The sequence below is a fragment of the Orbicella faveolata genome, unplaced genomic scaffold (assembly GCF_042242905.1).
Source record: "Orbicella faveolata isolate gen_17 unplaced genomic scaffold, um_ofav_v1 contig_34, whole genome shotgun sequence".
Classification (NCBI taxonomy): Eukaryota; Metazoa; Cnidaria; class Anthozoa; order Scleractinia; family Merulinidae; genus Orbicella; species Orbicella faveolata.
This window is the reverse complement of record NW_028301563.1, coordinates 21,314,051-21,341,600: the sequence shown is the minus strand read 5'-3', so window position 1 is coordinate 21,341,600 and position 27,550 is coordinate 21,314,051. Positions and strand designations below refer to the sequence as shown.

General features: G+C 38.9%; 1 protein-coding gene across 1 annotated transcript; it reads right to left on the bottom strand.

The window, feature by feature from the left end:
* Positions 1-1,447: 1,447 nt before the first annotated feature.
* LOC110064017 (uncharacterized) lies at positions 1,448-27,531 on the bottom strand. The gene is made up of 19 exons (XM_020771019.2): positions 27,440-27,531; positions 25,197-25,454; positions 21,585-21,670; positions 21,376-21,464; positions 20,813-20,924; positions 18,300-18,406; positions 16,817-16,897; positions 14,722-14,767; positions 11,186-11,306; positions 11,015-11,100; positions 10,104-10,198; positions 8,372-8,437; positions 7,140-7,193; positions 6,428-6,491; positions 5,250-5,350; positions 4,830-4,958; positions 3,931-4,045; positions 2,485-2,932; positions 1,448-1,817 (listed from the first exon to the last, which is right to left on the bottom strand). Exons 2-19 carry the CDS (start codon positions 25,430-25,432, stop codon positions 1,616-1,618), a joined length of 2,238 nt encoding a protein of 745 aa, XP_020626678.2. The 5' UTR covers positions 25,433-25,454; positions 27,440-27,531; the 3' UTR covers positions 1,448-1,615.
* Positions 27,532-27,550: the final 19 nt, after the last annotated feature.

Here is a 27,550-nt window from a genome sequence, read left to right as displayed (position 1 = left end):
TTCCCCAGAAGTCTCAGATGGATCCTGTCTCTCTTGAAGAACTACGTGATATAACCCCTTTAGCTGCTGTAGGTCTGCTGCACAAGGTTGGTTGGGCTTTAAGGAATGAATCAGTAGATCTTCACTACCATCCGTTGCGACGGTCAATGTGCAGTGTCGATAATCACTTGCTTGTAATTGAACACGACCAAAACTATGCATCCTTTGTTGTCTCAGTACTCTTCCATAAAACAGGAGAAGGGGAGGCGCTTATTTTAAATTTTGGCCGATGGGAGAGACGCTTATTCGAAGGGGGCGCTTATTTGAGGGGAGGCGCTAATTCCAGAATTTACGGTATTTGTATCTATTATCGCAGGGGAATTAATTGAGTGAGTCATAAATAGAGGACGCAATAAAGTTGTCTTTAAAATTAATAAGAGTTGTGGTGTTTTGTGGGAACGTTACAGAGGAATCCTGTTCTTCACCGAGTAAGCAGTGGCGGATCCCGACCTTGATCTAAGGGGGGTGTGAAAGGGGGTGGGGGGGTGGAGGTCTTTGCTTGCCCTACCGGCTTTTCTTCCCTCTGCGATTATTTTTTTTACCGAAAGTAAGGGGGGGAAGGTCCCGGGCCTCTCCCCTAGATCCGCCACTGGTAAGGGTAACAGAATTATGTATCTTGGCGGGCGAAGATTGCTCTAGGACTAATAACGGATTTACACGTAACATGATTACGACTATTTTGTTGGTGGAAGTGAACTTGATTGTGCCCTTGATCCAAATATGGTCAGTGCATAGAAATATCACAGCCACCGATTGTCTTCTGTGTCGCGAGAAAGAGTAGGGAAAGGATGGTGGTTTTCTGAAGTGGCTTTCGAGCATGGACAAATAACCCCTCCCTGCTAAGAACATGTTACGGGAAACACGTTGTCATCGTCGTTGGTTTTTTAACTGGCTACTTCTCCATATTCTGCTAAGCTTAATTGTTAACAGCCCTTATACTTTCCCTATTCGTGCTTTTCATCAGATTATTTACACCGAGATGAACAAAAAGTCTTCTAAGTGTACTCTTTCCCCAAGCCTTAATGGATCCAGTTTTCCAGAGTTGTGGCTCAAAACTTTGGTTCTTATATTAATCTTTCGTCCAGTTTTCTTCCAAACTGATTCAGTTTGATACGTTTCTCCACTGCATGGCTCTACACATCTGCTGGACAAGAGCACTAAATCGTCAACGCCAGAGGTTTTATCTTTCTTTCTCGCGAGAAGCGGGAACCCGCTAAAGCATGATACGCGGCGAACGGTTTTTTCATCACCACAATCGGAAGTAAAAATGAACTCAAATATCACCATAAAACGTGTCAGAGATACAAGAATCGCATAACAATACAACTTAAAAAATAAGTTGACTCTAACAGGTGAGAATCAGACAAAATAAACGGTTCAGCGACGTTTAAAATTACTCAGAGGCAGGTTTGTAGTTTGCTATAGTTTATTAGTTCCCAGATAAACTTCGTCAAGACGCGGCTCAAGATAAACCAGGTTTTACCGTACCAGAATTGCAAGAGGCTAAATCACGCTTTAAACTAAGCTAAGCATCATTTAAATAATCAGCCCTTTATGTTCACCGACCAACTCGATACTAGGATAGGTCAATGTCAATATCTTTGGCATCCCAGGGTATACAAACTTCAACATTCTCAGGAGTGAAATTTTCTGGAAAAACTGCTGGCGCAATAGCGTCCTGTGATTGGAGAGAATATTGGGCGGCTAGAATCCCAGCCTTCACACAAATGTCCGGAGAGAAACCTTGAATTATAAAGGAAGCCATTGCTGCTGCAAAACTGAAAGAAAGAAAGCCAAGAAATTAGACGTCAGCACAGGTCTCAACTGTCCACCGATAAGGGCAATTTTGTTTACAATATTTGCCACATTAGCATAAGCGTAGGAATTTGAAAACGCAGTTTTATTTCTACGGTTAGGCCTATACCGTCCACACTAATCCGTCACGAAAACGAAAACGCTCTTTAAACCTGAGGTATTTGAAAACGCCGGCTTTGCGTTCTAGTGTTGACAGAAAACATTTCGAAAAAGGCGTTTTTCGAAAACCATGACACCACGATAACAATTTTGCGTTTTCAGATTCCTCGGGCATAGAGTGGACGGAAAACATTTGATGCGTTTTCAGCGAGAAACCTTCGTTTTCAAATTCCTTCGGCGTGCTGTGGATGGGGCGTCAGGTTCTGATCAAGCTACAAAAATGTCAGTTTTCAATATTGGAAGGGAATAGCGCCATTAACTCATTAGGGCTTTCACCACCCAAACATTTTGAAACTTTTGAAATCCAATTTTTTCTTGAACCGCCACACCTCAGTGTTTCTGCCACACGTCATTTGTATGCATGATACTCGACTCGGGCTGCGCCTTTGTAAACTATCACGAGATACAAAATATTGAGCTCATATTCTAATTGTTAATTAGGCATTTTAGTGTGTTGTATGGTGATCTTACCTATCGCCCGCACCCGTAACATTTCCCACTAGCATGTGACTGCCTGGCCCCAACGCGGGAAAGTGTCGTGCTGACACCAGACTGTGTTGGCGCGTTGGTAAATTACTTAAATGATGAGCCGTCGGAAACGGAGTGTCAGCGGCAGTATCTCTACAAATAAGGGCACCATGTTTTCCAAGAGTTACCACGACGCAATGAATATGCTTTAAAAGTGGCTTACAAAGATGTAAACACTCGGTTATAATGTCATCCAGTGGTCGATCTTTTTCTTTATCGTCTTTGTTGTTGTTTTGAGGAAGATGGCTGTGATTTTGTGATTCTTGCGTCACTATCGCGGAACTCATAGTTCGAAGCTCTTTCAGATTTGGCGACACGTAAGTTATGCTGTGCCAGGCATCAGAGCGGAAAGGTTTTTCTGATTTCATGATGCAAGTGGGCTCAAACCAAACTGAATAACAACACAAGCTTTATCACATACCTGATTTTACAAAATGACCACAAAGTTATCACATCAGGCAAATTAAAAAACGCATGTACATTTAGCTGTTAAATAAACAAATATATTTAACTCCATGATATATAACGATGCCGTTGGCAAGAGCGGAAACAGTTGCACTTCCTTTTGTTTCCGATTGGCTTAAAAGAGAAAACATGTTCTCTCGGATTGGTTGGCCAGAACTGGTCTAAACTACTGAATCAAAGCCCCGTTCTAACTTGTTTCTGGCAGCAATTGCTGGCTTTACTGATCGGGTTCAGGAAAATCTTGTAGCATGTTCTTATCAACAAGGCACAAAACAAAATATTCCTAATACTGATTGGTTGGGTTATCACAGACCTGGTGACTGCTATACAGTTGCCCAGGTAAAGCTGTCCCCGCCGCTCCCCTCTCGATTACTTTTGAGGGGATGGGTATAGGAATATACCAATATACTTAGTTTTCTCGTCGTACTGTCTAATTGGAAAATAAAATTAGAAAGTTATCCGATTTCATCCACAAATTTTGCCACAAGCTTGTCCCTTCGACCATGAAAACTTTTGTAAAAACCTTGAAGTTAAGCAAAGAATAGCATACTCTGTAAAGACATGAATGGTCATCACAGGAATGCTGCACGGTACCATTTTAAATCTTTCTCTGCAGTTCAAATATACGATCTTTCACATATTCACTTGCAATATCTAATGTCCAAGCTGTTTTAGAGTTGACCAGGAAACCACAATCGGAGATCTCTTTATCATGCTAAATTAGGTTTTCAACTTCAAAGAAAATTAATGAATAAATAATTAAATAAATACATAGATAATTGAAAGCAGGAGTGAAGGTTTGATTTAAGGCCATGGCATTGTTTTTCATTTGCAGAATGCAGAAATTAGGAAAGCGGAAGTTGATTAATGCATGGAAAGGGCGTAGACAGTACGAGCCACGTGTTGGTCGCCAGGTAGACTTACCTGGAATGTGATTGGCTGCACAGAAGTGACACGCATGATCAATAGCTTCTTCAGTGATGTTACCGTCCACCATTACCAGTGGCGCGTGTTTGATTGGTTCTTCAAAAGCTGAAATCTAACAAAATACATTCACAAGTCAAACGGTAGAACTCCCAGGCCTCAAAAGATAAAAGATAAAATGCAAACTTACAGACGCTTGCTGCATGGCGTAGTGCCATAAAAACACCACAAATGTTGTAAGTGTCGAATACACTTTTTACAATAACTGTTTAATTTCTCGCGCGCTGATTGGCTCATTTTTATCATCAATAAGAGTACAGACGGATAAAACTTTAATTTATGCAAGCTTTCAAGTTTAACTTTCAGCTGTCAAACTGTCATCTTCTTAACCAATGAGATTTTATGGACTTTTTTTAAGTAGCCAATCAAAAAGCGAGAAAAGCTATTGACAATGTTCGCGTCATTTTGAATAAAATACACTTATCTTTGTTTACGGCAAGTTTATGGCGTCTTCTCCCCTCATTTATTCCCGGCATTTGACCATTTTGGGGTCTTGTTATTGTAAAAAACAAATTGACATCAGTTTTTTATGCGTTTGTCCTCTTACTGATGATAAATTTCGTCATAACAGTGTCAAAGTTTACTGCGGAACCACTCGCCTGCGGCTCGTGGTTCCACAGCCACTTTGTCAATGTTATGACGCAATTTATCATCAATAAGAGGACAGACGCATAAAAAACTGACGTCAATTTGTTAAGTTTAAAACACCATTCTATTCAATATTTCCATACCCATTAATTTACTTGCTCTTTTCATTTATGGTTATTACTAATATCTATAAATTCTTTGTCTTTTTTATAACCGACACTAAAACGTCCGTGTTGACAAATATGACATACATTATCAGGTGTAATAACTTTGTGAATGTCCATGTCACCGACTGCCACGTGAAAGTCGCCATTTTGACTCAGTATAGCCGAGTAAGTTCCAGTGTGATTCACCTTGGAGGTATATATACCACGTGTAACCTGTCGACCATAAAAATACCTCATTATCTTGGCGGTAGCTTTTTTTAGTGATTTCAAAACGTGTGTGCACTCTAATTACAGCTGGGTATAAATTCTTCTTACCGGCCTCTATATACCTCTTATTATGGTAGTTGGGAGAATCTCGTTGTTTATAAGGAATTTTCGCTTTTTACTCTCCTGCCCTGTCTCAACTTGACCAGGTATTGATGGAATAAGGAGGAAGTGGATGCTGATGTGTGTTTGGTAAAAGAATACTCAAAATGGCTCTATCAAAAGCGCACAAAACTTTACCATGTTAACTTCTTCACAATGTTTAAGCATCATGACTCCTAGAGGATCACTTCCTACTGCAGATACAAACACTGGCTTCAAACCAAGACGAGCAAGGCATTCTATCAAAAGGAACAGAAAATTAGTTGAACCGACTCTACTGAACGAAGCTTTACTAGCTAACACAGAGTTCACTTTCAGAAAGCTTAAAAAATCACACTGACCAAAGCCGTCATACCTCAAATGAAACTTGATGTACAGGTACCTATGAGTTCCTAACGAAATTCATATAATGAAGAGACTGCAACGAGATCGGACATGGTGCTACCACACCAAGCAACTGTCAATGATCAAGACCTTTACAATGATATCATTTTCCGTTGCTTCGAGGTCACTTTTGCTTCGAAAGTTGACTTTTGTTAAGTATGTAATAGACGTTCATGCCGGGTGTATTTTTGTCAAGTCTATAATAGACGTTCATGCTGGGTGTATTTTTGTCTCGTAGAGAAAACTTACTGAAAACCACCCCAGAGAATCGCCAAACACCCGGAAAAGCTGGACACCACTTGAGCGCGTTAACTCATCTGGGAGTGTTCGAGTACAAAAAAGTATTGCTCCAAACAAAATGCCGGAGACAGTGAGTTATTTTGTTTTTTAATTACATTAAGCTATTCTGCAGCATTGTTGAATTTCAAAGAATGACGAGCTTATAAATCATTAGAAAGTCATAAGTCGTCAAGTGATCTCAGTTAAGGTTACACAATACCTTGAGAGTGCTACTTTTGTCGAATTTTTTCTTTTTAAACAAAACAAAAAGATCGCTACAAAATCGAACATTTCACAGAAAATGAAAGCAAAATCTTAAAACGCGCGAGTTATTTTGAAAAAAAGGGTTTTAATAAAAGATAATAAAACAGTTTAGTTTAGTTTTCGTTGCCATTTTAAAGTGTCCGCGTCTTCCCCGACAAACCCGATTGTCCGCCGTGGTGTAAAGTGTAACTAGAATGTGACAAGAAACTGATGATTGCTGTGGTTTAAACCAGAAAAAAATTCAGTGGATATTAAAGCTAAAAGATATAACATCTCATTTGTAATTATTAAGCTAAGAAAGTTACTGATCTTTGTTGCAAGGATTAAAAAACAAAACAAAACAACAACAACAACAACAACAAAAATACGAAATGAATAAAACAAACTACCAGCAAGATTTCTTCCAACTCCACCAAAACTCATCCTCACCTGGCCAGGATTGGACGCTTCAGGCTGTTACATAAAACAAACCATCAATTTACATTAATAACTAAACTTTAGAAATATACCCATACTTAGCAAGTGTTAACCAATATATACACTCTTTCTCTAAAGTACGACTTCTCTGTCATGAGATTAGAGCTGTTGCTATCAGAAATTGTGTAATACATTGGGGGCGGTAACACAGGCACTTTTAGGATTTTTAGCGCGGTAAATGACCCATTAATCATAGGAAACTGCAGTTGGTGAGTGTCACCGACATTTCCCGAGGTAAATTTCCCGTGTTGAATACCCATGGATACGTCAAAAAGTTCATACGCAGCGCCCATGACATTTAACGTGGTAAGTTGGAATGGTGTACTGATGCCCAAGGCACAAGAGCCAGTCACGAAGCTCCGTTGACATCAACACGAAACCGGAAAGGAAAACGGGTTTTGGCTTTAGTTTTACCTTGGCAAATCAAAAAACCAGGGGATAATCTACCATGAGAAATGCCATTTACTGTGATGTGTGTAACCTCAACTGTTATTCAACCTTTTCTCCAAGCTGAAATAACAACTCCAAGAATGACTGCCCAATTTTCTGAATGTAAAATAATTATATCTTTTAAGTTCTGTTGCAAAGAATATTATCCTAGATTACATACCGAGGATAACTTACTATAATCTTCTCAGCTGTTGCAATAAAATCCACATTGGACCCACCAATTACAACCTAAGGACGGAAAAGTGAAATCAGAGTTTGACCGCCGCGTGTAACGATATAAGGACATCGGCATCCTTGCAACCATTAGTAAACATGCGATTTTCTTCGGGCTAGTAAGAACAGTCCGAGAATTAAGCACAAGTCCTTGCACAGTGCAAACCATGACTGTGGAATTGTATAGCTCAGCTTCAGAATTCAGACACTGGTGACCGAAAAGAGAAGTCTTTTGACTCAAGTTCACGACTTGTTACCGTAGAAATTATAACGATCCATTTTGCTAACTAAAATTTGTTATTTTTTTATCGTGCTTAAATACAATTTCATCCTGGGTTTAATATTAAGTTTCCTTTGTGTTTGGGTATGCTCGATAATTAGTATAAAACAAAGGAAAAGATGAAATTGAACAAGGGTTAATTAAATTGCACAACAATATATATCTAACCGAATTCGCAAAAACATGCCCGCATTGACTCAAAGACAGTCCCAGCGGCCAGAAGTCCTCTGACCACCCCCCTGGCTAGGAGATTGGCCAATCACGCATGCACGTGACATGGGCCACTCCAGCAGGGTGCCATGTCAACACAGAAGCCTCAAGCAAGGTCAAACAACTGAGTAAAATACCCAGAAACAGAGTCAACATCAAGCTTATTTAACACCGAAAACTCAAATTCTAGCTAGTTGGGAGTGTCAGTAAAAGACACCCCCCCCTCCCCCCTGCTTTTGACAGCTGGCCCCCAGCAAGCCACCAGCAGATAGGCCAGTCATTGGGCCATGTGCCCAGCCTAGCCTTGACGGAGCCTCCCCCCCCCCCTCCCCCCCTGGGTTAAGGTCGCTGGCTTAGCCTGGATTCGGGCAAAGCCCGAATCCAGGCGAAAACCTAGCGGGCATGTTTTTGCGAATTCGCTTAGATATATATCACCTAGAAATTTGATACCATTGCAACTGTACGCTTTTATTTTGCTAACTATAGTACAGCCGCAATGGTATCAAATTTCTAGGTGATATCTATGCTACAACGTTTAACCCCATCCAATAATCGTCATTGTTTGACTCAACACTGAGAGCAAAGAAGAAAAGACATTTGAAATATCTGTGGCCTAGAGACAAATTTAAGAGTTTGTTTAAGACCTGCAGTAGACTGCTCTGTTTAACGTTCCAGTTACTCAGGTTCTCACTAGTTAACTTACTGGTCTTTGCAACCTGTTCCACTCTGTAGTTGAGTCCGGAAAACCCCGTACTTTTCCTTGAACATTCTGTGAAATCAATGCCAATGTCTAAGTGACTTTTTAAATCTAATTATAATATGTTGTTGTATGTATGTCAAGTAATATATCAGACACGAGAGATAGTGTCTCATCACATTTCCAAACACTGAATTGTGCTTCATGATGTGACGAAACACTCAAACCTCTATCAACACTAAAACAAAGAAGGAGTAATAGAGAAATAAAATCATAAGAATTTTTGCTTATCAGGATCAGGTAGATATGCAGACCGTGCGCGGCGAGTCTTTCTCTCATGTGTCCATTTGAGTTGCGCTCGACGAAATAAGTACAAGACATAGTATAAGTACAGGATTAAAATGTCCGTGAGCGTCATTGTCAAATCGTGATATTTTTAGTGGGAAAAAAGTGAAAGTAGCGGAAGCAAAGTCAACACTGAGGTAAACGCCGCAAGCTCATACTTTCTCAAAACCATGACAGTGACTCTGTTTGGACATCTGATCTTTGTTAGCATAAATTTCTACGATTTTATTTCAGTCTTCGTTTTCTTCATAGTTTTAGACTGAGAAGATATATCAACAGTCCGGAATATCCCAATAAATTAGGACAACTGCGATGTCACGAAACTTGCGTTTCAACCAATGAGAATGCGTGTTTTGGTTAGCGTGTTGTGTTTCACATCAAACCAAGAAATTCAAGATGGCGGACAAAGAGAGTTGCCAATGCTTTCCAACGCGGCGATGAATGCGAGTCTTCAGGAGGTATACAAAAGGAAAGTTGTGTTTTATGTTACAGACAATTCTGCCCAGATAACGATTATCCTCGAACCAAAGGAAGCACTACGGAACGCAATTTAAATTGAGAATTGCGGGCCAAGTTTGACGAGCTGCTGTCATCATTCCTTGCAAAGAGACCATAGAATCGGTAAGCATCTTTACTCTGCATTTTTTTAAGCACAGAAACGATCGATACGTGAAGTGAGACTTTCCTCTTATCTAGGGATTATCGGGCCGAAATCGACAGGACGCGCGCGTTCTTCTATGCCAGCATTACATAGTCAAATTTTATACGTCCAAAATACGTTTAGCCTAAATCGAGGAAATGAAATCATTAAACATAATTTTCAATAAAGTTTACGAGTGAGAAATTCTTGTTCCGTTATTCAAAATATACTAAGCTACAAAATGTAATCAAAACTTTACATGTTTTGTCAGATGCATGGATAACCAAGAATCTGTTAATGTATTTTTGGAAATCTGAAATTTCTCCCTTTTGGTATATATTTCAAATATTTCTTGTATCTCTTTGTTTCTTTGCTAAAAGATATCGTATCTGATTTCCACATTTAAATTACTGATCAAGCAGTCAAGGCAGTGTTTGACCACATTTCCAAACACTTCGCAGTTCGTCAAAAATGCTCTACTACGCGTCGTTTTTAAATCTCTCTTTCGTCTCTGTGTTTGAAAATGTGGTGAAACACGGTCTTTCATGTTTGATATATTACTTCCGGCTTTACAGCTTTCTGCGATGTACTTTAGTATTTCATTCAAAACTAGCGGCCAAACATCGCAGTCATAGTGGGTATAAAAGACCTCCCCGTGATTCTGGTAGTTACATCTTCATCCTCAGCCGGGCTTGGAAAACTCGTCTATAAAGAGGCGACTACCAACATGGGCACGGAATACATGCCACTTACCACAACTTTCCGCTTTTCTTTGAGTTTTTGTATTCTGCACAATTCAACAGCAATTGAACTTCCTATCTTAGCATTGTTTTTCATAAGCGCCATGTCTGAAACAGGAAGTTAAAGATGTATAATAATGGTAACATACATGTAAGGAGCTCGGTTTGGTGGTAGGTCCACCCCCAAAAAAGACAAATTACGCCTCACACAAACACAGGGAGCCCTCACATCCGTTTAGAACATGAATAAAAGATGAACCTACCTTTATCGCGCGTGTTTTGTGTTTTGTGGCGGCCATTTTGAATTTTTAATACGCGCGCGGTGTGCTAGTGCGAGGTCTGGAACCGAAATTACGGAAGTCTGGGACGGGCGGGAAAATTCGCAAATTCTCGGGGGTAGCCGATCGCTCACCGAGGATAATAAAGTGACATTCATTTTCTTAGAGCTCCGAGCAGGCTCCGAGCGATTTTCCGTAATTTCGGTTCCAGACCTCGCACTAGCACACCGCGCGCGTATTAAAAATTCAAAATGGCCGCCACAAAACACAAAACACGCGCGATAAAGGTAGGTTCATCTTTTATTCATATTCTAAACGGATGTGAGGGCGCCCTGTGCACAAATACGCAAGAGACATGTCGTTTCGCCCGGAAAACGATTCGGCCGATGATGATCGACAGGACTGAGTCGATTTCCTTGTAAGTCCACAGAAAGTTGTGTTTAATTCGCATTCTTTAGTATACCAAGCGAGAAAGATAAAATTGCGGGCATAATGAAACAAACTGAAAATACACATCATGAGTTGCACGACTGTGGGAGCTTAACTACCAGTCTAGACGAAAGAATTTTCATTCCGGGCGACGCTCCTCCCTGCGAAACAATTGAAAATCAAATACAAGTGAAAAGATTGTGTAAATGAAGGATACTGGCTTGAAGTGATTGACCCTCAGTGAGTTCATTTACTCTCTGAAGCACAAAGGGGGTAACTTCTTTCCCAACAACGCTGGATTCCCTGTTAGAATATAACATGGATAATTAACTGTTTTATATTTCAAGTGTATCTTCAAAGTAAACAAACACAGCTCATTCACTGTAACCTAGCTTCCTTCAGAGCCTGTTGAACTGCATTCTCTATATCCTCTCCAGATGCAGCTTCCTCTTTGTCGATTGGTACAGCTAAAACAATTCCACTACTTGATCCCAGTGATAGATTGGCATCTAAAATATTTAGATTATGATCAGAATCATTTTTAAATCTAGTACTAACTGTAAACCCTCTACTGCTCTTGAGGACTTATTTATTTCAAGCATCGGACAGGAGGCTACTTAGGGACGGTGCCTACTTTTGTTAGTGCGCATACTTTCTGCGCATCACGCAAGGCAAGCGCCACGCGCGCGCTGGGGTTGACATTGACGCAATCAACTACGCTACCAAGTACACGACTAAAAGAAAGCAAAATTTTCCTACTGTGACCAAATCAAATTTAATGAACCCGTACTTAAACCAAGACCACCAAAATAGCAGCATATCGCTAATCACTAACTGTTAACGTCTTCCAGCTGCAAAACTAGCTGTTATCTGTCGCAAATTGTACTGAAATCCAGCGGTAAACATATGTACCTGCAGATGGCGTAGTGCGCGCGCAAAACAAGTACGAAATACGCAAGTGCTTTACTTATTGGGGAGGTGACAGGAAAAAATATAACGGGCACCGTGAAAGTTTTCAAACAAGATCAATGACTTTAAAAAACGCGTGGTTACCCCTATATTTTATGTTATGAAATGGAATTGGCAAGCCTATTCAACACGTGATTAGTTTCTGGTTGTGAGCAAAAGGTATTTAGACTGTATTTTGGCTGAACCAGAGGAAGACTGTCAGAGACGCTAAAAGCGCTGTTGCAACGATTTTGTTATTAAAAACATATCAAAAATGGTTTTTATGTTACCATTTACCATGAAGTTTTAAGATCTTTATGAATGTGTTTGCTTTTTTGTTTGTAAAGGCGAATTCGAAGGAAATCTGTGAAGAAATATCCTCTCCTTCTTTTTTCAGAAAATGCTGATGTCAGCATTTTATGTTGAGATTCAAGGCTAATTATCTCGAAAAAATGCGTGGCTACCCCAGTTTTTCTTGGTGGATTCCAATAGCCCTTGCAAAGGTCTACTTTTTCCACGTGGTCCTTACCTGGCGCAAAATCTTTGTATTTAGTAGGCACCGTCCTTAATTTGAAGTGAAATGCTAAAAGGCTATCACTTCACCACTCCTTTTTAGTGCAGAGTGCACTATTGGGATGGTTTAGGGGGCTGTTGTTCGCTAAGGCACTAAGCCCTAACGCAATATCGCCATAAGGTGTAAACTTTAATGTTTATTTAATTAACTAATTTCAATCAATCAATTAGCCTAGCGGGAAGGAGGGTTGGGTGGGTTAGGTACCCGAGTGCATTACGCAAAACGTGTCACATTTACGTTGCTTTGTTAGGTATTGAGACAAAAATAGATAGATAGATAGATAGATAGATAGATAGATAGATAGATAGATAGATTGATTGATTGATAGATTGATAGATAGATTGATTGATAGATAGATAGATAGATAGATTGATTGATAGATTGATAGATAGATTGATAGATTGATTGATAGATAGATAGATAGATAGGTAGATAGATAGATAGATAGATAGATAGATAGATAGATTGATTGATAGATTGATAGATAGATAGATAGATAGGTAGATAGATAGATAGATAGATTGATTGATAGATTGATAGATAGATTGATAGATTGATTGATAGATAGATAGATAGATAGATTGATTGATAGATAGATAGATAGATAGATTGATTGATAGATTGATAGATAGATAGATAGATAGATAGATAGGTAGATAGATAGATAGATAGATAGATTGATTGATAGATTGATAGATAGATTGATTGATAGATAGATAGATAGATAGATTGATTGATAGATAGATAGATAGATAGATAGATAGATAGATAGATATAGATAGATTGATAGATAGATTGATTGATAGATTGATAGATAGATAGATACATACATACATAGATATCTCATGCTATGCTTGTGGTGTAATTCTCTTAAGAACAAAACAATTTGCTCCAAACGCATGCGCAGATTAGTTAGCGTCAAACTCGACTATATGGTAAGTGAAAGATACATTTCATATGGGACTACCCACGAACGTTGAGTGCTTTCCCTTGTGGTAGAACATAACATGTAAGACGCATGCGTTCTAGCATTGCTAGTGTGATAAACTCCGTTCTCGAGTTCAGATGAACACCCAAAGTTCATGTTCAGCCGAAACTTTCCCGCGTTAGTTACATGTAAAACTAGTAAATCTGTGACAAAACAAACTTCGTTATTATTGCCGCAGACTCCGTGGCACTTACTGAAACTTCCAATTAATTTCATCTGTCGATGAGGTGACTCGTTCACCGATGTGGGATATAGTTTCGGTCAAGTAAAGATCTCTACCTTCAACACTTTTCGTTGAAACGCTCCTCAATGCTATTACTCGATAGCATTGTGTATTAGTTTGATGTGGTTTTATTGTTTACACCAACTCGGCTGGCAACGAAATTAGAACGCACTATTCCGTGATTCGACGTGACTATTTGATTATTAGATTAGTTCTTGTTTATCGGCGAAATGAAAATTTACGTTTTGAATGAAACAAAATGGTTCCTCTTCGACTTTTCAGAAGATATTTAACTTTTATATTCCATTTATCTCCGGCAATGAGTTAAAAAAATACACATCTTTCTTATATTTTGGTGGAAACAAAGGTATCTTGTTGCATACATTGGCGAGGAAAACAAAAGTATCAAATTGCAAACGTTGGCGTGAAAAGTAATGCTACAAAATGAACGAAACTCAAGAAAAAATACCATAATAAATTTAAAACCGTCTTGACAAACAGTAATAATTGTAAGTTATTTTTGGGCAAAACACAAACATGAAACATACACACTGCTAAGATTATGTCTCATCAAGTTTTTGTCCGCTCATATTCTGCAAAGGGGAAAAGGCCTAGTTGACTACTAAGGGAGAGAACAGCAGGGGCGAGCACCTGTGTGACTACTGCATCAGAGCCGTAAATTAAACTCTGCACTATCTGAGATTGTCTCACTAGTTAGAATAGTACTCTGATCAATACAGTGGCGAGTTCACGTTCATTTTGGGTTAAGTAGCAGTTTACTTCCCCCAAATCTTGTGAACACTATATATAAGTTTTATTTTCTGTATTGCTAAGGTAAAAGGGCACTGGTAAGATAGTCTGTAGCTTATTGTTTGGGTTGTATTCTTGCCCTAAATCGGGAGTGGGTTGAGGGGGGGGGGGGGGGGGAAGGTTATTTGAGGAGGAGCTTAATAGAGGTATAAAGGAATTTGTAACTGGCCGACTGCTAGTAATAGAGGCACTTATACATGTACTACACCTAACAATTGACCATTTTTCCTGACAACAACCTGACAACTTAAAATACTGCTGAGCCACCCATCCAGAGGGAATTTAATAGTACTCCAAGTTTTACAGTGATAATAACACGACAGCCTTAGTATTATGCTAGCACTCTTACTAATTAAAACTTGAAGTCTTCCAGAAACTCACCAATTAATTTGGCTGCCTCTTCAGGGGACTGAATACTGCAAGCAGACTAATTGCAAGTGTTCAGAAAACAACAATGTTGATTACTTGGTAGATTACTTGTTTTTATCAAAGCTGTTTCTGTCTTCATAAGAAATCCTTACGAACTGACTAAAATAATTTGTCTTTAGGATTCACCAAGCCAGTGTTACATTCTTATGCACAAATGCAGCAATTTAATTTTTGAAATCAGGTGAAAATTTTCTAAGTTGCTTCAGATTGGAAAATCCAGTCCACCTTGCAACAACTGTGAAAATTACGGTAACTGACGCAAGAAAATATTTGTCATTTGAAGAGGGTCTTCCAGGCATATTTTGTGTTAGATTGCCAAGAAAGGAGGTATACAAAGCGGTTTGTTCCATTCAAATGTTCAAAGTCAGGATGAGAGGTTCAAGTCACACAGGAAAATCTTGGATAGCCTGCGTAGCAAGCGTTTCCGTGGGGTTTAGAAGCAAAGAAAGACCGAGGAACGGGATTTTCGGTGTCTTCTCTGCGCGGAAAATGGGGCGAGAGCCAAAACAAAGAAAGAGGGGGGTGGGAGTGAGGAAGGAAGGAAACGCTTGCAGACAAACCCCTGGATTTTGAAAACCTCCGTTCGCCAGCGAACGGGGCTCGTGATTGGCTGGGCTAGTTCAATATTATTGACATGTGTCGATTAAAGGTATTTTAATACCTTTGAGCGCCAGACAAAAGGGGAAGACGCGTTCGAAGCTTGTTTACAAAACGCTTTTTAAACTTTTCTCGCTGAACGAGGATTTAGTCGTCAGCTTCGACAGTACGGTAGAAATCCTGTATTGCAATGCCGACGCTTTGGTTTTTCGAAGCCTGCACATTATTGCAGAAGCAAGTGCGACACAATTTGCAGCTGTTCCTTTAATTTTAACATCACTTTCTTGAATGCCACATGCGCCAAGGACAAGAAAATAAACCACGGGACAGAAGATTCGCACTACTGTGTGGGAAAACCTAGTGATTTCGTCTGGCCGAGGGGAAGATTATCTGTATTCAGATACTGGTCAAGATTATCGTTATTTTCCCTCTTAGATGTTTGAAGCCTCTCCTGCCCAAATTCCAAAGTTTTCCGAGAAGACTTTCCGTTGTTTGTTTTTACTACAGGCGACAACACTCGAACCGATTTGCGGATCTGGGGTTTCCAGCAAACGCTTCTTTACTGGAGTTGCCTTTGTGGGAGTTGACTTGCTAATTTTACCTTGTATCGAGTCCTGGACGAATGAATACAGTGCTCCAAGATTTCGAATCTTGCGAGCACAAGGATTACTAACGTGACTTGAATACTTCTCACATTTTAACTTTCTGGCAGATTTGTGCTAAAACTTCACCCTTGCAGTCCTTCCTTTTAGACGGATTGAGTAGAAATATATCTTGATTACAAATTACCAAATTTTATTCATCGAGATTTCTCTTTGTTCCAGACATATTTTGACAAGTTAAAGTTTATTTTGGTTCAAAATTCACTTCCGCTACGGAAGGCCGAAGATTTTATTGGTTAATTTATGACAGCCGATGACAGCACGAAATTTCAGTGTGCGCACTCAGGCATGAAAGGCCAAGTGGGCGGTTTTCAAAATCCAGGGGTTTGTCTGCAAGCGTTTCCTTCCTCTTACCAGTACGTAACAAATTCTTTACTAAATGTTAGCTCAGTAATCGTATTTCTCCTTTCAAAGGCGCTGACCACAAGAATTTAAGAACAGAAGAAATTGTTTCTAACTCCACTCAGTAGAGCACACAAAATGTTTTGATGTCTAATGGGCTGTTCACAAACACTAAGATTGCTCTAGATGTTTGAATGACTGCCACAAAAACATGCAAAAACCAAAAACTGTGAGCTAAATTTGCGATTTCCTGTAACCATGTGATAATCTCTTAACTATAAACCGCCAGATGAATGTGAATGCACCTGCTAACTAGAACTGAAAATTGGGTTAAACCGCCAAACTGCCAGAGCATAAGAGAACATCTTACCTGTAGGAAACTATGTACTAGCCCCTCCCCCAGTACATTGCTGAAGAATTTAAGTTAATTGTGTACTTGCACTAACCTTAAATCCACTTTGTCGTGTGAAAAAAGCTGGAAAGTCTAGGGATGCTCCATATGTCGCAACTAGAACACCTTGTGTTTCCTAAAAATTACCACAGTTAATTTTCTTTCCGGTGGGACCTTACTGCTGAGTCAATAATTTAACCCATCGAAACTTGGATCCTAAGTCTCTTACTAGCTTTCTCTCAATAAAAGAAAAGTCTCAGGCCACTGGACCAACATAAATGAGATCGAAACCTTCAGCGGTTTTGCCATGGAACTAAGTCTGATTAGAGTGATGGTCTATTGAAAAGAAAATCAGAGAATTTTACTTAAAGTTGATCTATTTTGATTCATTGAATTGTAGTCACAAAGAAAGTGGGCAATGAAAATTATGCAGAATAATGGAATTATGCTGAATAGTAAATGTTCTTATTGTAGTTAGCAGAGATTGATTCAGTTCTTTGTGCATTTCAAAATGGCAGCACAACCTCTTTTCCTGACAATAGGGTGTTGCACTGGTTCAAAGAGACGCACAACATGTACGCATTCCTGCCAAGCTACTTATGCCGTGTTTTCACGAGAGAGGTTTGCTACGGTTACTACTTACAGAGGTTTTGTAACTAGAGAAGCCGTTTACATGAAACTAATTAACTAAAGTAGGCCTCATACAACGGACGGTTTGAGGTTTTCTCGGAAAGCAAGTACTGCAATGTTGCTCAGAAACTATTGGAAAATTATAAAATTTGACTTTACTCCAATGCCAAACGCAGGTGGTTGTCATTTTGCTTGTGGTGATGTCGAGCCAAACTCTCCTTAAATGTAAAGCTTTGTAGATGAATAGTGGAAAGAAAATTTGGATATCTCGCTGAGCCTCATCGCGCAAAAAAACCTGAAACGGCATCTGCCATGGAGCCCGGGCTACGTAAATGTTTACCGGTACTTCTTCTTATTCAGAGCCGCTTTCAATTCTAACATTTGCTTGTCTTCTCCATAGACCTTAATGAAGCTTTTTTTCTCTCTCTTTGTGGTAGTTTTTCTCAGTTCTAGTTGCTCCTGCCTGTACACTGCTACTAAGCTACTGAGCTTCTAACAGAAAGGAAAAGCTTACGGCACTTGATGATGAACGTGAAACAGCAGCCCGGGATTTCTTTACCTAAACATGAGTTTATTTAGCTTTTTTTGCCCGTTGACTTGAAACCTACTTACATTAGGAGGAATCTTTGTCTATTTTTCTCTTCTTCAAGCGCTGCACGCGTGAACACTTGCTACCAAGACACTGCGACAACGTCCGCTTTTCCTCGGTTACCGTCGGTTACTGAGCTAAACCATGCCTGATGGGGCGTTTAATTGACTACAAACCTAGGTTGGCTTACTTTTGATTTTGCCACCATTTACTGAGGTTTGTTACTGTGTTTACACGATTAAAAATTTCACTTCAGTAAAGTTAAAACAAAACCAAGGTAAACATCTCTCGTGAAAACACAGGATTAGTGAGGACTTACTAAATATTCCAGAGTTAATTCAATATCCAAAATAGATTTAGCTCCAGCACACACCACAGCCACAGGAGTTTTTCCAAGCTCAGTAAGGTCTGCACTGATATCAAATGCTGTAAAAAAAGAGCAATGAAGGTCCCTTATTTCATGATTCTTTTAACATATAGCAGATCATCAGCTATTTTGCTAAATAAAACATAATACCATGGGTACTAACAATACCTTAAATTTAACATATAACTAATTGAAAATACTTATAACTACAACTGTGGATTCAAAGTACAAAGACTGTTTCTTGTTCTTTAAATCGTTGTGAACTGCTGAATAAATAGGTATTCACTCAACTTTCAAACGGTGATATACTGTACAAAAATAAAATTAATTATCTACATAAGACAAATGGTACTGTCAAGGTGAAAGAGGCATGGATCATGTTACAATTTTGACAGTGACTAAAGTGAAACATGACGTGATTATAGCAGAGCTCCAGTATTTGGGCCGCCAAGCGGAGCATCATACTCAAAAGAACCTGTGAAATGCTTTTATCATGGTCATCATGGCTTGCGGTATTGCTTGTGGGTACCTAGGCACAATGACAATGATGATGATAGCAATGCCGCAAAACATCGCACCCATACTCCAACTAATAGGTTGACCAAGACATGCACCCTTGGTCAATCGATTGACACCTGTCAATTCACGGTATCCACTGACCAGTATCACGTGACCATATCGCTGGCTCAAGTTTAGAGCTCATCGAAGTCATGTGTTTTTTCAAAGTTGACCGCTACCAAGGTACTGGTTTTACATTGGATTGCATACTCAAGGCAGGTTAACTTATTGTAATCCGAGGACTGGGTTGTGAGGGAGCCAGTTAAAGCTAACCTGGAATTAAATAAATTTTTCTTGTATGAAAATGTTTTTCACTGCTTATGTTATGTAGTTTGAGAATATTCAAACTCAAAACAGAAGGCCAAGCAACATAAACAGAAAACATCACCACAAAGTTACAAAACTAAAACAAAAATTCTTGCTTATCCTGAGTTGGCTTAATCAGGCTCTGAACAACCTGGACCAGGAGCTCCACTTTTCAAGGCTTGGCTAAATCTATATTTTTTAAATAGTCATGTTGACGAGTTAAAATGCAAAGAAACGTATCAACTTGAGCTCTAAATCATTTTAGAAAACAACCCTAAGAAAATCTGGCAATGATTGGTTAACAATCGTGTTTCTATAGAAAACAACTCAACAGAAACACAGAGTATTTACATTTTGATGTTCAAAACAAGTTGTTTCCCTTTTTTCGTCGCGGTGTTTTCTAAAAGAAATAGACAACATGTTCTCCGTGTTTCTATCGACTTATAGAAACACTCGTGAAAGTTTAGGAGAACTCGAAAAAGCTGTGGAAACACTCATCAACAGCTCGTGTTCCCACAGCATTTCTCGTTCTCCCAAACTTCCACTCGTGTTTCTATAACTCAATAGAAACACGGTAAATGTTTTCTATTTCTCAAATGTTGCTGTAGTCAATTTGAATTCACCTCATTAAGCTTTCAAATGACATATTAAACTCCCAGATCTGTGGGGATATACTTGGGAAAATTGTTTTTGCAAAATTGAAAAGCCAGCACAGTTAGCACTAGCCTGCGAACGCAGACGTATTTCCGGCTGTCGCTTGTCTCCGCTGAAAATAACGTCTGCGAACCCGAGCCAGGAAACGATTTCTGTGACGTAATGACTTTTGTCTCTCCTTGGTCAATCAGATTCCATGATAGAATGAAACTTGAGTGCTCCTCGCAGCGAACACCTCGCGCAGTAGTTCTGGGGCTACTTGAGCTAAACTGTGATTGGCTTAAAATACCTACGTCAAAGAAATTGTTTCCTGGCTCGGGTTCGCAGACGTTATTTTCGGCGGAGACAAGTGACAGCCAGAAATACATCTGTATTTGCAGGCTAAGTTAGCACTGTTGAATTGTGAAGTTGTCTCGATCATACTATGACCTGACAGGGCTTGATACACTGCATGAGCTATAGATTATTTATCATATAACACATTCAGTGACCTCAAAATAAACAAGTTTTTCGACCTGTTGTTTCTCAAAGCTTTCACATAACACGTTATGATTGGGGTGAAAACAAAATTCCTTCTAAAAAAGACGGGAAAAAAATCTTTGAGCCAATACCAAAAATCAATCTCAGATAAACAGAAACCTATGATGTACTATAGCACGGAAATCATTCTAACTAGTTCCAAAATGATTCATCTCTCACAGTATTTCTGTAATATCAATAGCTTAATGACAGAATCCACTTGTTAACCTGACTGGTAAATCCACTAGTGCCAGGCTATTGGACAGAACTTTCTTTGCACACTGATCAAGGGTGTCCTACCATACATTTAACCAAGAATATTAAAAGAAATTTATTTTAAATATTAGCTGCCTTTAATTTAGTGAATACTTTTCTCTCCTTTTGGATATGTTTATGTTATTGTAAACTAAGTAAATGGAGAGACTCACTTGACTGTGCTCCTCTGTGCACACCACCAATACCTCCCGTAACAAACACTGGAATCCCTGTGGTATTTGCAGCAATCATCGTGCTTGAAACTGTAGTGGCTCCAGTCAGACCCTGGCAAGTACAACACACTTGACATGTCTGCTGCAACAATCTGTAAGTCTACCATTCTTATCTAATAAACCATCTCAGGTGGCTGAAATAATACCCACAGCAGAGATATTAATCCTCCTCCCAAAAACTGGTTGGCTGATAAGAATTTGAGAATCATCTCTCAAGCAAGGGCACAAACAGCTAGCTACAAGTCAATTTCCAATCAGAGTGATGTACATGCAAAACTGGCAAGATCTTGTCAATTGAAGAGAAAAGATATCACAATGGTTGATTCACCTGGCTTTTCACACAACTAAGGAGTAGTTGTATGGGTCAGGGACCTCTTTACCAAAACATTTCTCCAGGTAAGTTTAGAAGACAACAGATATTTCCTTGACAAAGACATATCTCAAAAAATGCTTTTAACTTTAAAATATTTAATAAAAATAATATCCACAATAAAGAATGACACCTTGCTGATGACATAAGGTAAGTCTCTCCTAGATGTCTTAACAGCACATCTATCTTGAGCCAGGCTCTCTAAGTTTTCTTCAGACAAACCTAAATATGTTTTAAAGCAAACAAAGTCATATCACTAGTTATCCTAGATTGAAATAATTAATTGTTGTGTATTTTGTTTCTTAAAAAACTATCTACACTTGGCTGACTCCTTCTACATACCAACATGTATTTTCCCAGACATGACTGCCACAGTGGCTGGTATTGCTCCATTGTTTTTTACAATCTTCTCTACTTCTTTGGCCACTCTTCAATTTACCACACATGCAAAGTAAGACATCAATAATTATATGAAATCTTACAATCCATAACAAAAGAACTTATATGAATGCCTTCATTCATCAATCAATCAATCAGTCAGTCAGTCAGTCAGTCAGTCAGTCTACCAACCAACCAAGCAATCATAATGTGTGGTTCCAGAACATATCCAATGCTGGTTGAAAAATGACAGAGAAAGATCAAACATATGCCTAATTGGTAGACATCATGTCCACACTATCAAAAAGCTAAAATCATAGGTATGGGTCTCAGTTTGAAGTGTTCTCTGTTTTTGATGACAGAGAAGTTTGCATGGGTTTATTACTTTATGTTCAATGAATCAACGAATGTACATGTGAAGCATATTTCTCAAGACTCCACTTTTAACTAATTTTGATTTCTCTCAAAACTTTTTTACCAAAATTTGAGTTGCCAAACTTGTGGTACAGCTTATCTGTGAGCATGGCTTATCTGCTGGTGTTTACAGTATGTACATTATTTATGGGGATATTTACCAGGTCAGGATTAAGACTGCTGGGTTACGAAAGATTAAGGTTCTGAGATTTAATTTTCCTAAAAATTACCTTGGAAAATTCTAGATGTAAATGCAGATGCAAATGTAAATTCTAGATGTAAATGTGATCAAACATGAAATGAAATCTTTCCTACCATTCCAGTGCTCCTCACTGTCCACAGTTAGATATATTTCAAGACAAATGGGTTTGAATTGATTTTGTTAACTTTAGTAAACTGTTACTACAGGGATAACGATAAAAAGATGTGATAACCTATGTCTGAAATGAGAATAATTTTGTACCAGTATCAATTGTAATATACAAAGCAAGAATCTCAACTGACTGCACAAATAATGCCAGAAAATTATAGGCATCAGCTGTGTTTAAGCTAAATACAGCAAGATCTTTAAAGTATAAAATGTACAACATCACTGTTGTCAACTTCATTGTACATTTATTGCTGCACCTCTTCTTCGGTATTTTGTTTGACTTGATGTCCAATGAACATGCTGCTTAGGAGTGCTGGTGTCTGTGTCGTCTGAAGTCAGAACAATAATGGAAAATATATGGCAAAGAATGGATGCGACATTTCTGTTGGTTTGGTTACATGAATCGATTGGGAAAGTGTGATAGTGTTTATTCGATCGCATTTCAAACCCTCTGGACAGAAAACTCTTTGTATACCCTCCTCCCCTTTGAAATTTAGCTCTTTCAGACCCCCCTACCCCTTGGAATTTCTATGACCCTCTGTGGGGGTGGGTATGGATATTTTCTGAAACCACACAATATCAATCAATTAATCAACCCCTATATGTGTTAATCAATCGTTCCTTTAATGAATATCGACCATTCAGTCATACAGACAGATGGTCATGTACAATGAATCAGTCAATCTGTTCAGTAACTGTATCTGTGCATAACCTGTAAATAAATCAATCAGCCTATAAACCATGCAGTCACAGGTAGTCTATCTATGTAACAATCAGGCAGCCTGATCAGTTTAAAGTTATTACAAGCAGTTTTTTGAGAAAATGTTGTGCTGCAATGGTGGGCAACAAATTTATTATAAAAAACATGCATGATTCGTCATCTTGGAAGCTCTCAAAGTTGTCGTCTTGTGAAATCTATGAATGTCCTTGAAAAAGAAAAAAAAGATCGTGTCCCTCTTCTTTGTCAAAGCCAAGACCAAAGAAAGGGAAGAAAACATTTAGCTGTGAATCAGCAGCAGACCTTGCTTCGAGTGACAAAGGTTCTTTCTTCAACCGAGACGAATGGCTACAAGAAATCGAAGAACATGAACGCAGACCGGATACAAGTGATAAGCAGTCGGTTGAAATGAGTGCAAGCCGTTCTAAAATTCGGTTAGAAGAAGCCGAAGAAGAACAAGAAGATGTTAGATCATGGGCAAAGTTGAATGGTAGAACTATTGTTTCTGGAGAAAACCTGCAAGGAAAGCTTCAGCAGTCAGTTTTATGTTGATTCTGTCACGGAGATGTTGAACTGCAGGAGAAGGTGTCTTTGTTTCCCACCACCGCGAAAATTTGTTACCTGCCAAACTACTATTGTTCAAGGAAACTGATACTTTCTTTTATCGATCAACACTTTATTTGCTTGACGCCTAGGTGTCGCTAATCTCATTGCGGTCAAAATTCTATTTTTCCTTGTTTCTCAATATAAAAATTTGGGTGGGTTGTGCATATATTTTGAACTCCAAGTCGGCAGCCCCTGGACCAATTTGGCTGAAATTTGGCCAAATTGTTGTTAGATAGCTTACCTACAAAACCATGTCTGCTAATTTTAATTCTTCTTTTCATTTCAAAGTTATAGCCTATTTTCCACTGGTGGTGGCAATAATTTCTCATCCCCGAACATATTTGCTTGTAAAAATAAAACGAATGCACATTCCAGAAATCTGACACACCGGTTTTTAGGCAAACGTGTGAAGAAATGAAAGCCGTATTAATCGTTTTCTTCCGTTTGTTTTTGGTGAGCGTGGAACTTAATGAATGAAAACACTTAGCTTTGCCAGATGCTTTAAAGAATATAAGGTCTTTGCAGATGTTTAGAAAGAAATTGAAAACTTTCGTGCTTAATCAAAATATTGATTATTGGATAAATTTAAACTCACTATCTTTATTATTGCTGTTTCGTGGACACAGATTTATTTGGCCAACATATATTATGAAATGTTATTATTGAGTTATGTTATATAATGGGGGGATTGTTAACTACTCCGGTTGGCAAAAGTTTTTATTGCTCGAACACACACACTAATAATGAATAAAATGCCGAGCTAAACTTACAAGTTTTTATACTTATGTAAATCTAGTTCCAGAAGGGTCTCTGTATATATTTGGGCTTGCGGGACAATGCATACTAATTATCAAACACTCTGCATTACAACTATGCCTGAAAGGTGACAGAATAAATAGAAATACATAAGCTGATTATGTAACAGGGATCTCCTTAGAAAAGCTTGTATGAGCTTGCTGGGATCTCCTGCTACTCTAAAATGTTATTTATTATATATCACACTGTTGTAATAGATGAGTGGCAAATAAAAAAAAAAACTGATAAACTGAAAAAATTAGTTTGGCAAAAACCTTCTCATTTTTTTTAGCACATTAAAGTTTTATACCTTTTAAAGGGAATTAGCTGTAATCATGATTATTCAGCTTTCAAAAAATATACAGTTTATAGGGGTTTGTGCTGAAACAAAGGGGGCTAGAATGATCTGCACACAGACAGCCCTGGTGGGTTGGCTGATACCTTAAGACAGCATACCCAAACTGGCTAATTTAATAGTGGTTAATACTTACCCTCGACAACCTAGAGTTCAAGTTGCTGTGCAAGTGTTTTACAAACTCAATTCAAGATTTAGTCCAGAGCTCAACACTGAAAATGCAATGATTAATCGACAGTGTGCACTTAAATTTACATTCAGACCTTGAATACATTGAGTTTGGTACTGAGTAGCTTGTTATATCAACCATGCACATACTTAAGATTTTCAGGGTATGGCATTCCATGAGTAATAATGGTTGATTCCAATGCAACCACTGGCCTCTTGCTGACAATTGCCTCTGCAACCTCTGGGTAGACTTGAATGAGTCGATCCTGCAAGCTGTTGAGACCAGCTGGTCCAGGTCCAAGAGAATTCCTTGATATTAACCGAGCAATTCTCCTTAAGTGCTTGGCTTGCTTCAGTATCTGACAGGGTGTATGTATATTCAACATTCTTGATGTCTTGATGTACTTTCTGAAAAAACAATTATGTAAAAAATTTCCAGAGTCTTTTATTGACTAAAACATCCCTTGCACTGAGAAGTGTCAATAGTTGGGAAGTATAGGCCAGTAGTGCAAGTAGTGGACATATACAAGTAGTAGACAGCCTCTTTTGCCCTGAAGATGACATTATGTCAAAAACGTTTGGTCTTTTACTTTTTTTTTTGAACTATTTTTCAACATTTTTAGCCTTGTAAATATTTTGTCATATCAAGTGATTTTATGGATAACAAAACACTTTGTTATAACTATGAATATGGTCTTTCATATATTCAATTGTATCAAAAAGAGAGTACAAAAAATACCATGTTCAGCAGAGTTTTTTTGACAAACTTTGTTATATCTCAATTCAGAAAATTAAAAGATAAAATTGCTTTTGACAAAGACCCATAAAAACATATAAAACTGAGTTGATGAACTTCATTGGAGTCCTGTACTTTTCAAGCAAACCTTGGAGCTCCACTCTCACCTCCATGCACAAAAATGTACAATGTTCTCTCCATGCAAGCCAGAATGGTACAAGGAAGCCTTGTTAATATAGCTTATCACTGGTAATCAAACACAGTTCTAAATATGGTCATAAAGTCCCTGATGAAATGGAATGCCAGTTGTTGTTTTTTATTTACTAAGTTCTGTTACTCTCCATGGGTGCATTGCTCTAAAAAAACAGGACAGTTAATGAGATCCATTTATTTGTCAGTCTTTTCCGTGCTGTCTGTCAGCAGAGACAAATTATGAAAACACTGGACCACCGAAAGAAAAAAGTGGCTATTTATTTGTGAAATATGGGTTATTGACCAGATGTGAGGTCAAGATGGCTGGATATTGGCCAGGTTCTTTTTTTGCGAGTTTATGGACTGAGAAGGAGTCGAGGTCCATAAATTCGCAAAAAAAGAATGAGGCCAATGTCCAGCCATCTTGACCGAACAAGCTTGGTCAATAAAGGATTTATTATATGGCTTTCGGGGAAATTTTTCTCGTGGGACACGGCGGGCAGTCCCAAGCGGGCAAGATAGCTCCATCTTGCCCGCTCGGGTAGCCAGTCACAGTGCAGGATTTGATTCATCCTGCCCCCTCACGGGGCTAGCCATATAATAACAACAGTTATTGCCTCCATCACCAAAATTTGTCTTCCCCGTGCAAATGAGCTGGCTCTCCCAAGGGACATTTGAACATATGACAAATACTTGAAAAATACCAAGTGGGGGGGGGGGGGAGGGAGGGGAATGAGTGGATTTGGAATTGACAGAGCCATAGCAATTAGGGTGGGCACGGGTTTCAGCAGGGAGACAACCGATTTTCACAGGCGGCATAAGTTTTTAGACTGAACTTCATGAGAAAAATTTTCCTCTAGATGGTCATATCGTCCTCACAGCTGGTCAATTTTCATGGATGCAGTCGGCATTACTGAAACCCCTGACCATCGGAAATTCTGTGGGGATGGGGGTACCAAAAGGAAACATTTTAAAGAAGAACATGAAGCTTAACTACAATTTCCAGAGGAGTGAGGAAGCTCACACATGAAGGAGCTTCTGTTGGTCAGGGATGTGGATATTTCCAGAGCACAAATTATTCACACCTCAAACTAGTTCATGAGACCATCCGGCCGTATAATTAATTTCATGAGACCATCCGTATAATTTTTAAAAGGTTAACATATGCATGGCTAAAATATCTTCAACTCTATGTAAAAGGAGGAATATCTTGGGACTCTTCGGACCGGGGCATAGGATTTCTATACATGCACCTCGAGTGTACCATAAAGTGGGAGGGTGCCAGACCAAAATTTGCACCATGCGACAGAGGAGATGCAAATGTCGTAAAAAGGAATAGTGATTGATACTTCCGTTACCATTTAAGCTTAAATTTTAAGTGAAACTAGATCACCGCATGAATGCATGGACAAAGTGTTGTGGCAAGATTTTGCTATTTCTAACCAAATTTTAACGAATCACTTACCAAAGCTCAAGCACTTTCTCCTCTACCTCTACTCCTGGGAAACGGCGTTCGGCGCGGCGTTCGGTTTCGGCGACAGGGATCGAGAAAGTCCGAAGCCCCGACAATGATAGA

What these genes read in the sequence shown, in the direction of transcription:
- LOC110064017 (XM_020771019.2), bottom strand. Translation starts at nt 25,432, where the DNA reads ATGTTGAATATACATACACCCTGTCAGATACTGAAGCAAGCCAAGCAC. An exon ending in TACCTTATGTCATCAGCAAG is followed by an intron (nt 20,925 to 21,375) that starts GTGTCATTCTTT and finishes TGTACTTGCCAG; the next exon opens with GGTCTGACTGGAGCCACTAC. An exon ending in GGGTCAATCACTTCAAGCCA is followed by an intron (nt 10,199 to 11,014) that starts GTATCCTTCATT and finishes TTCCTGTTTCAG; the next exon opens with ACATGGCGCTTATGAAAAAC.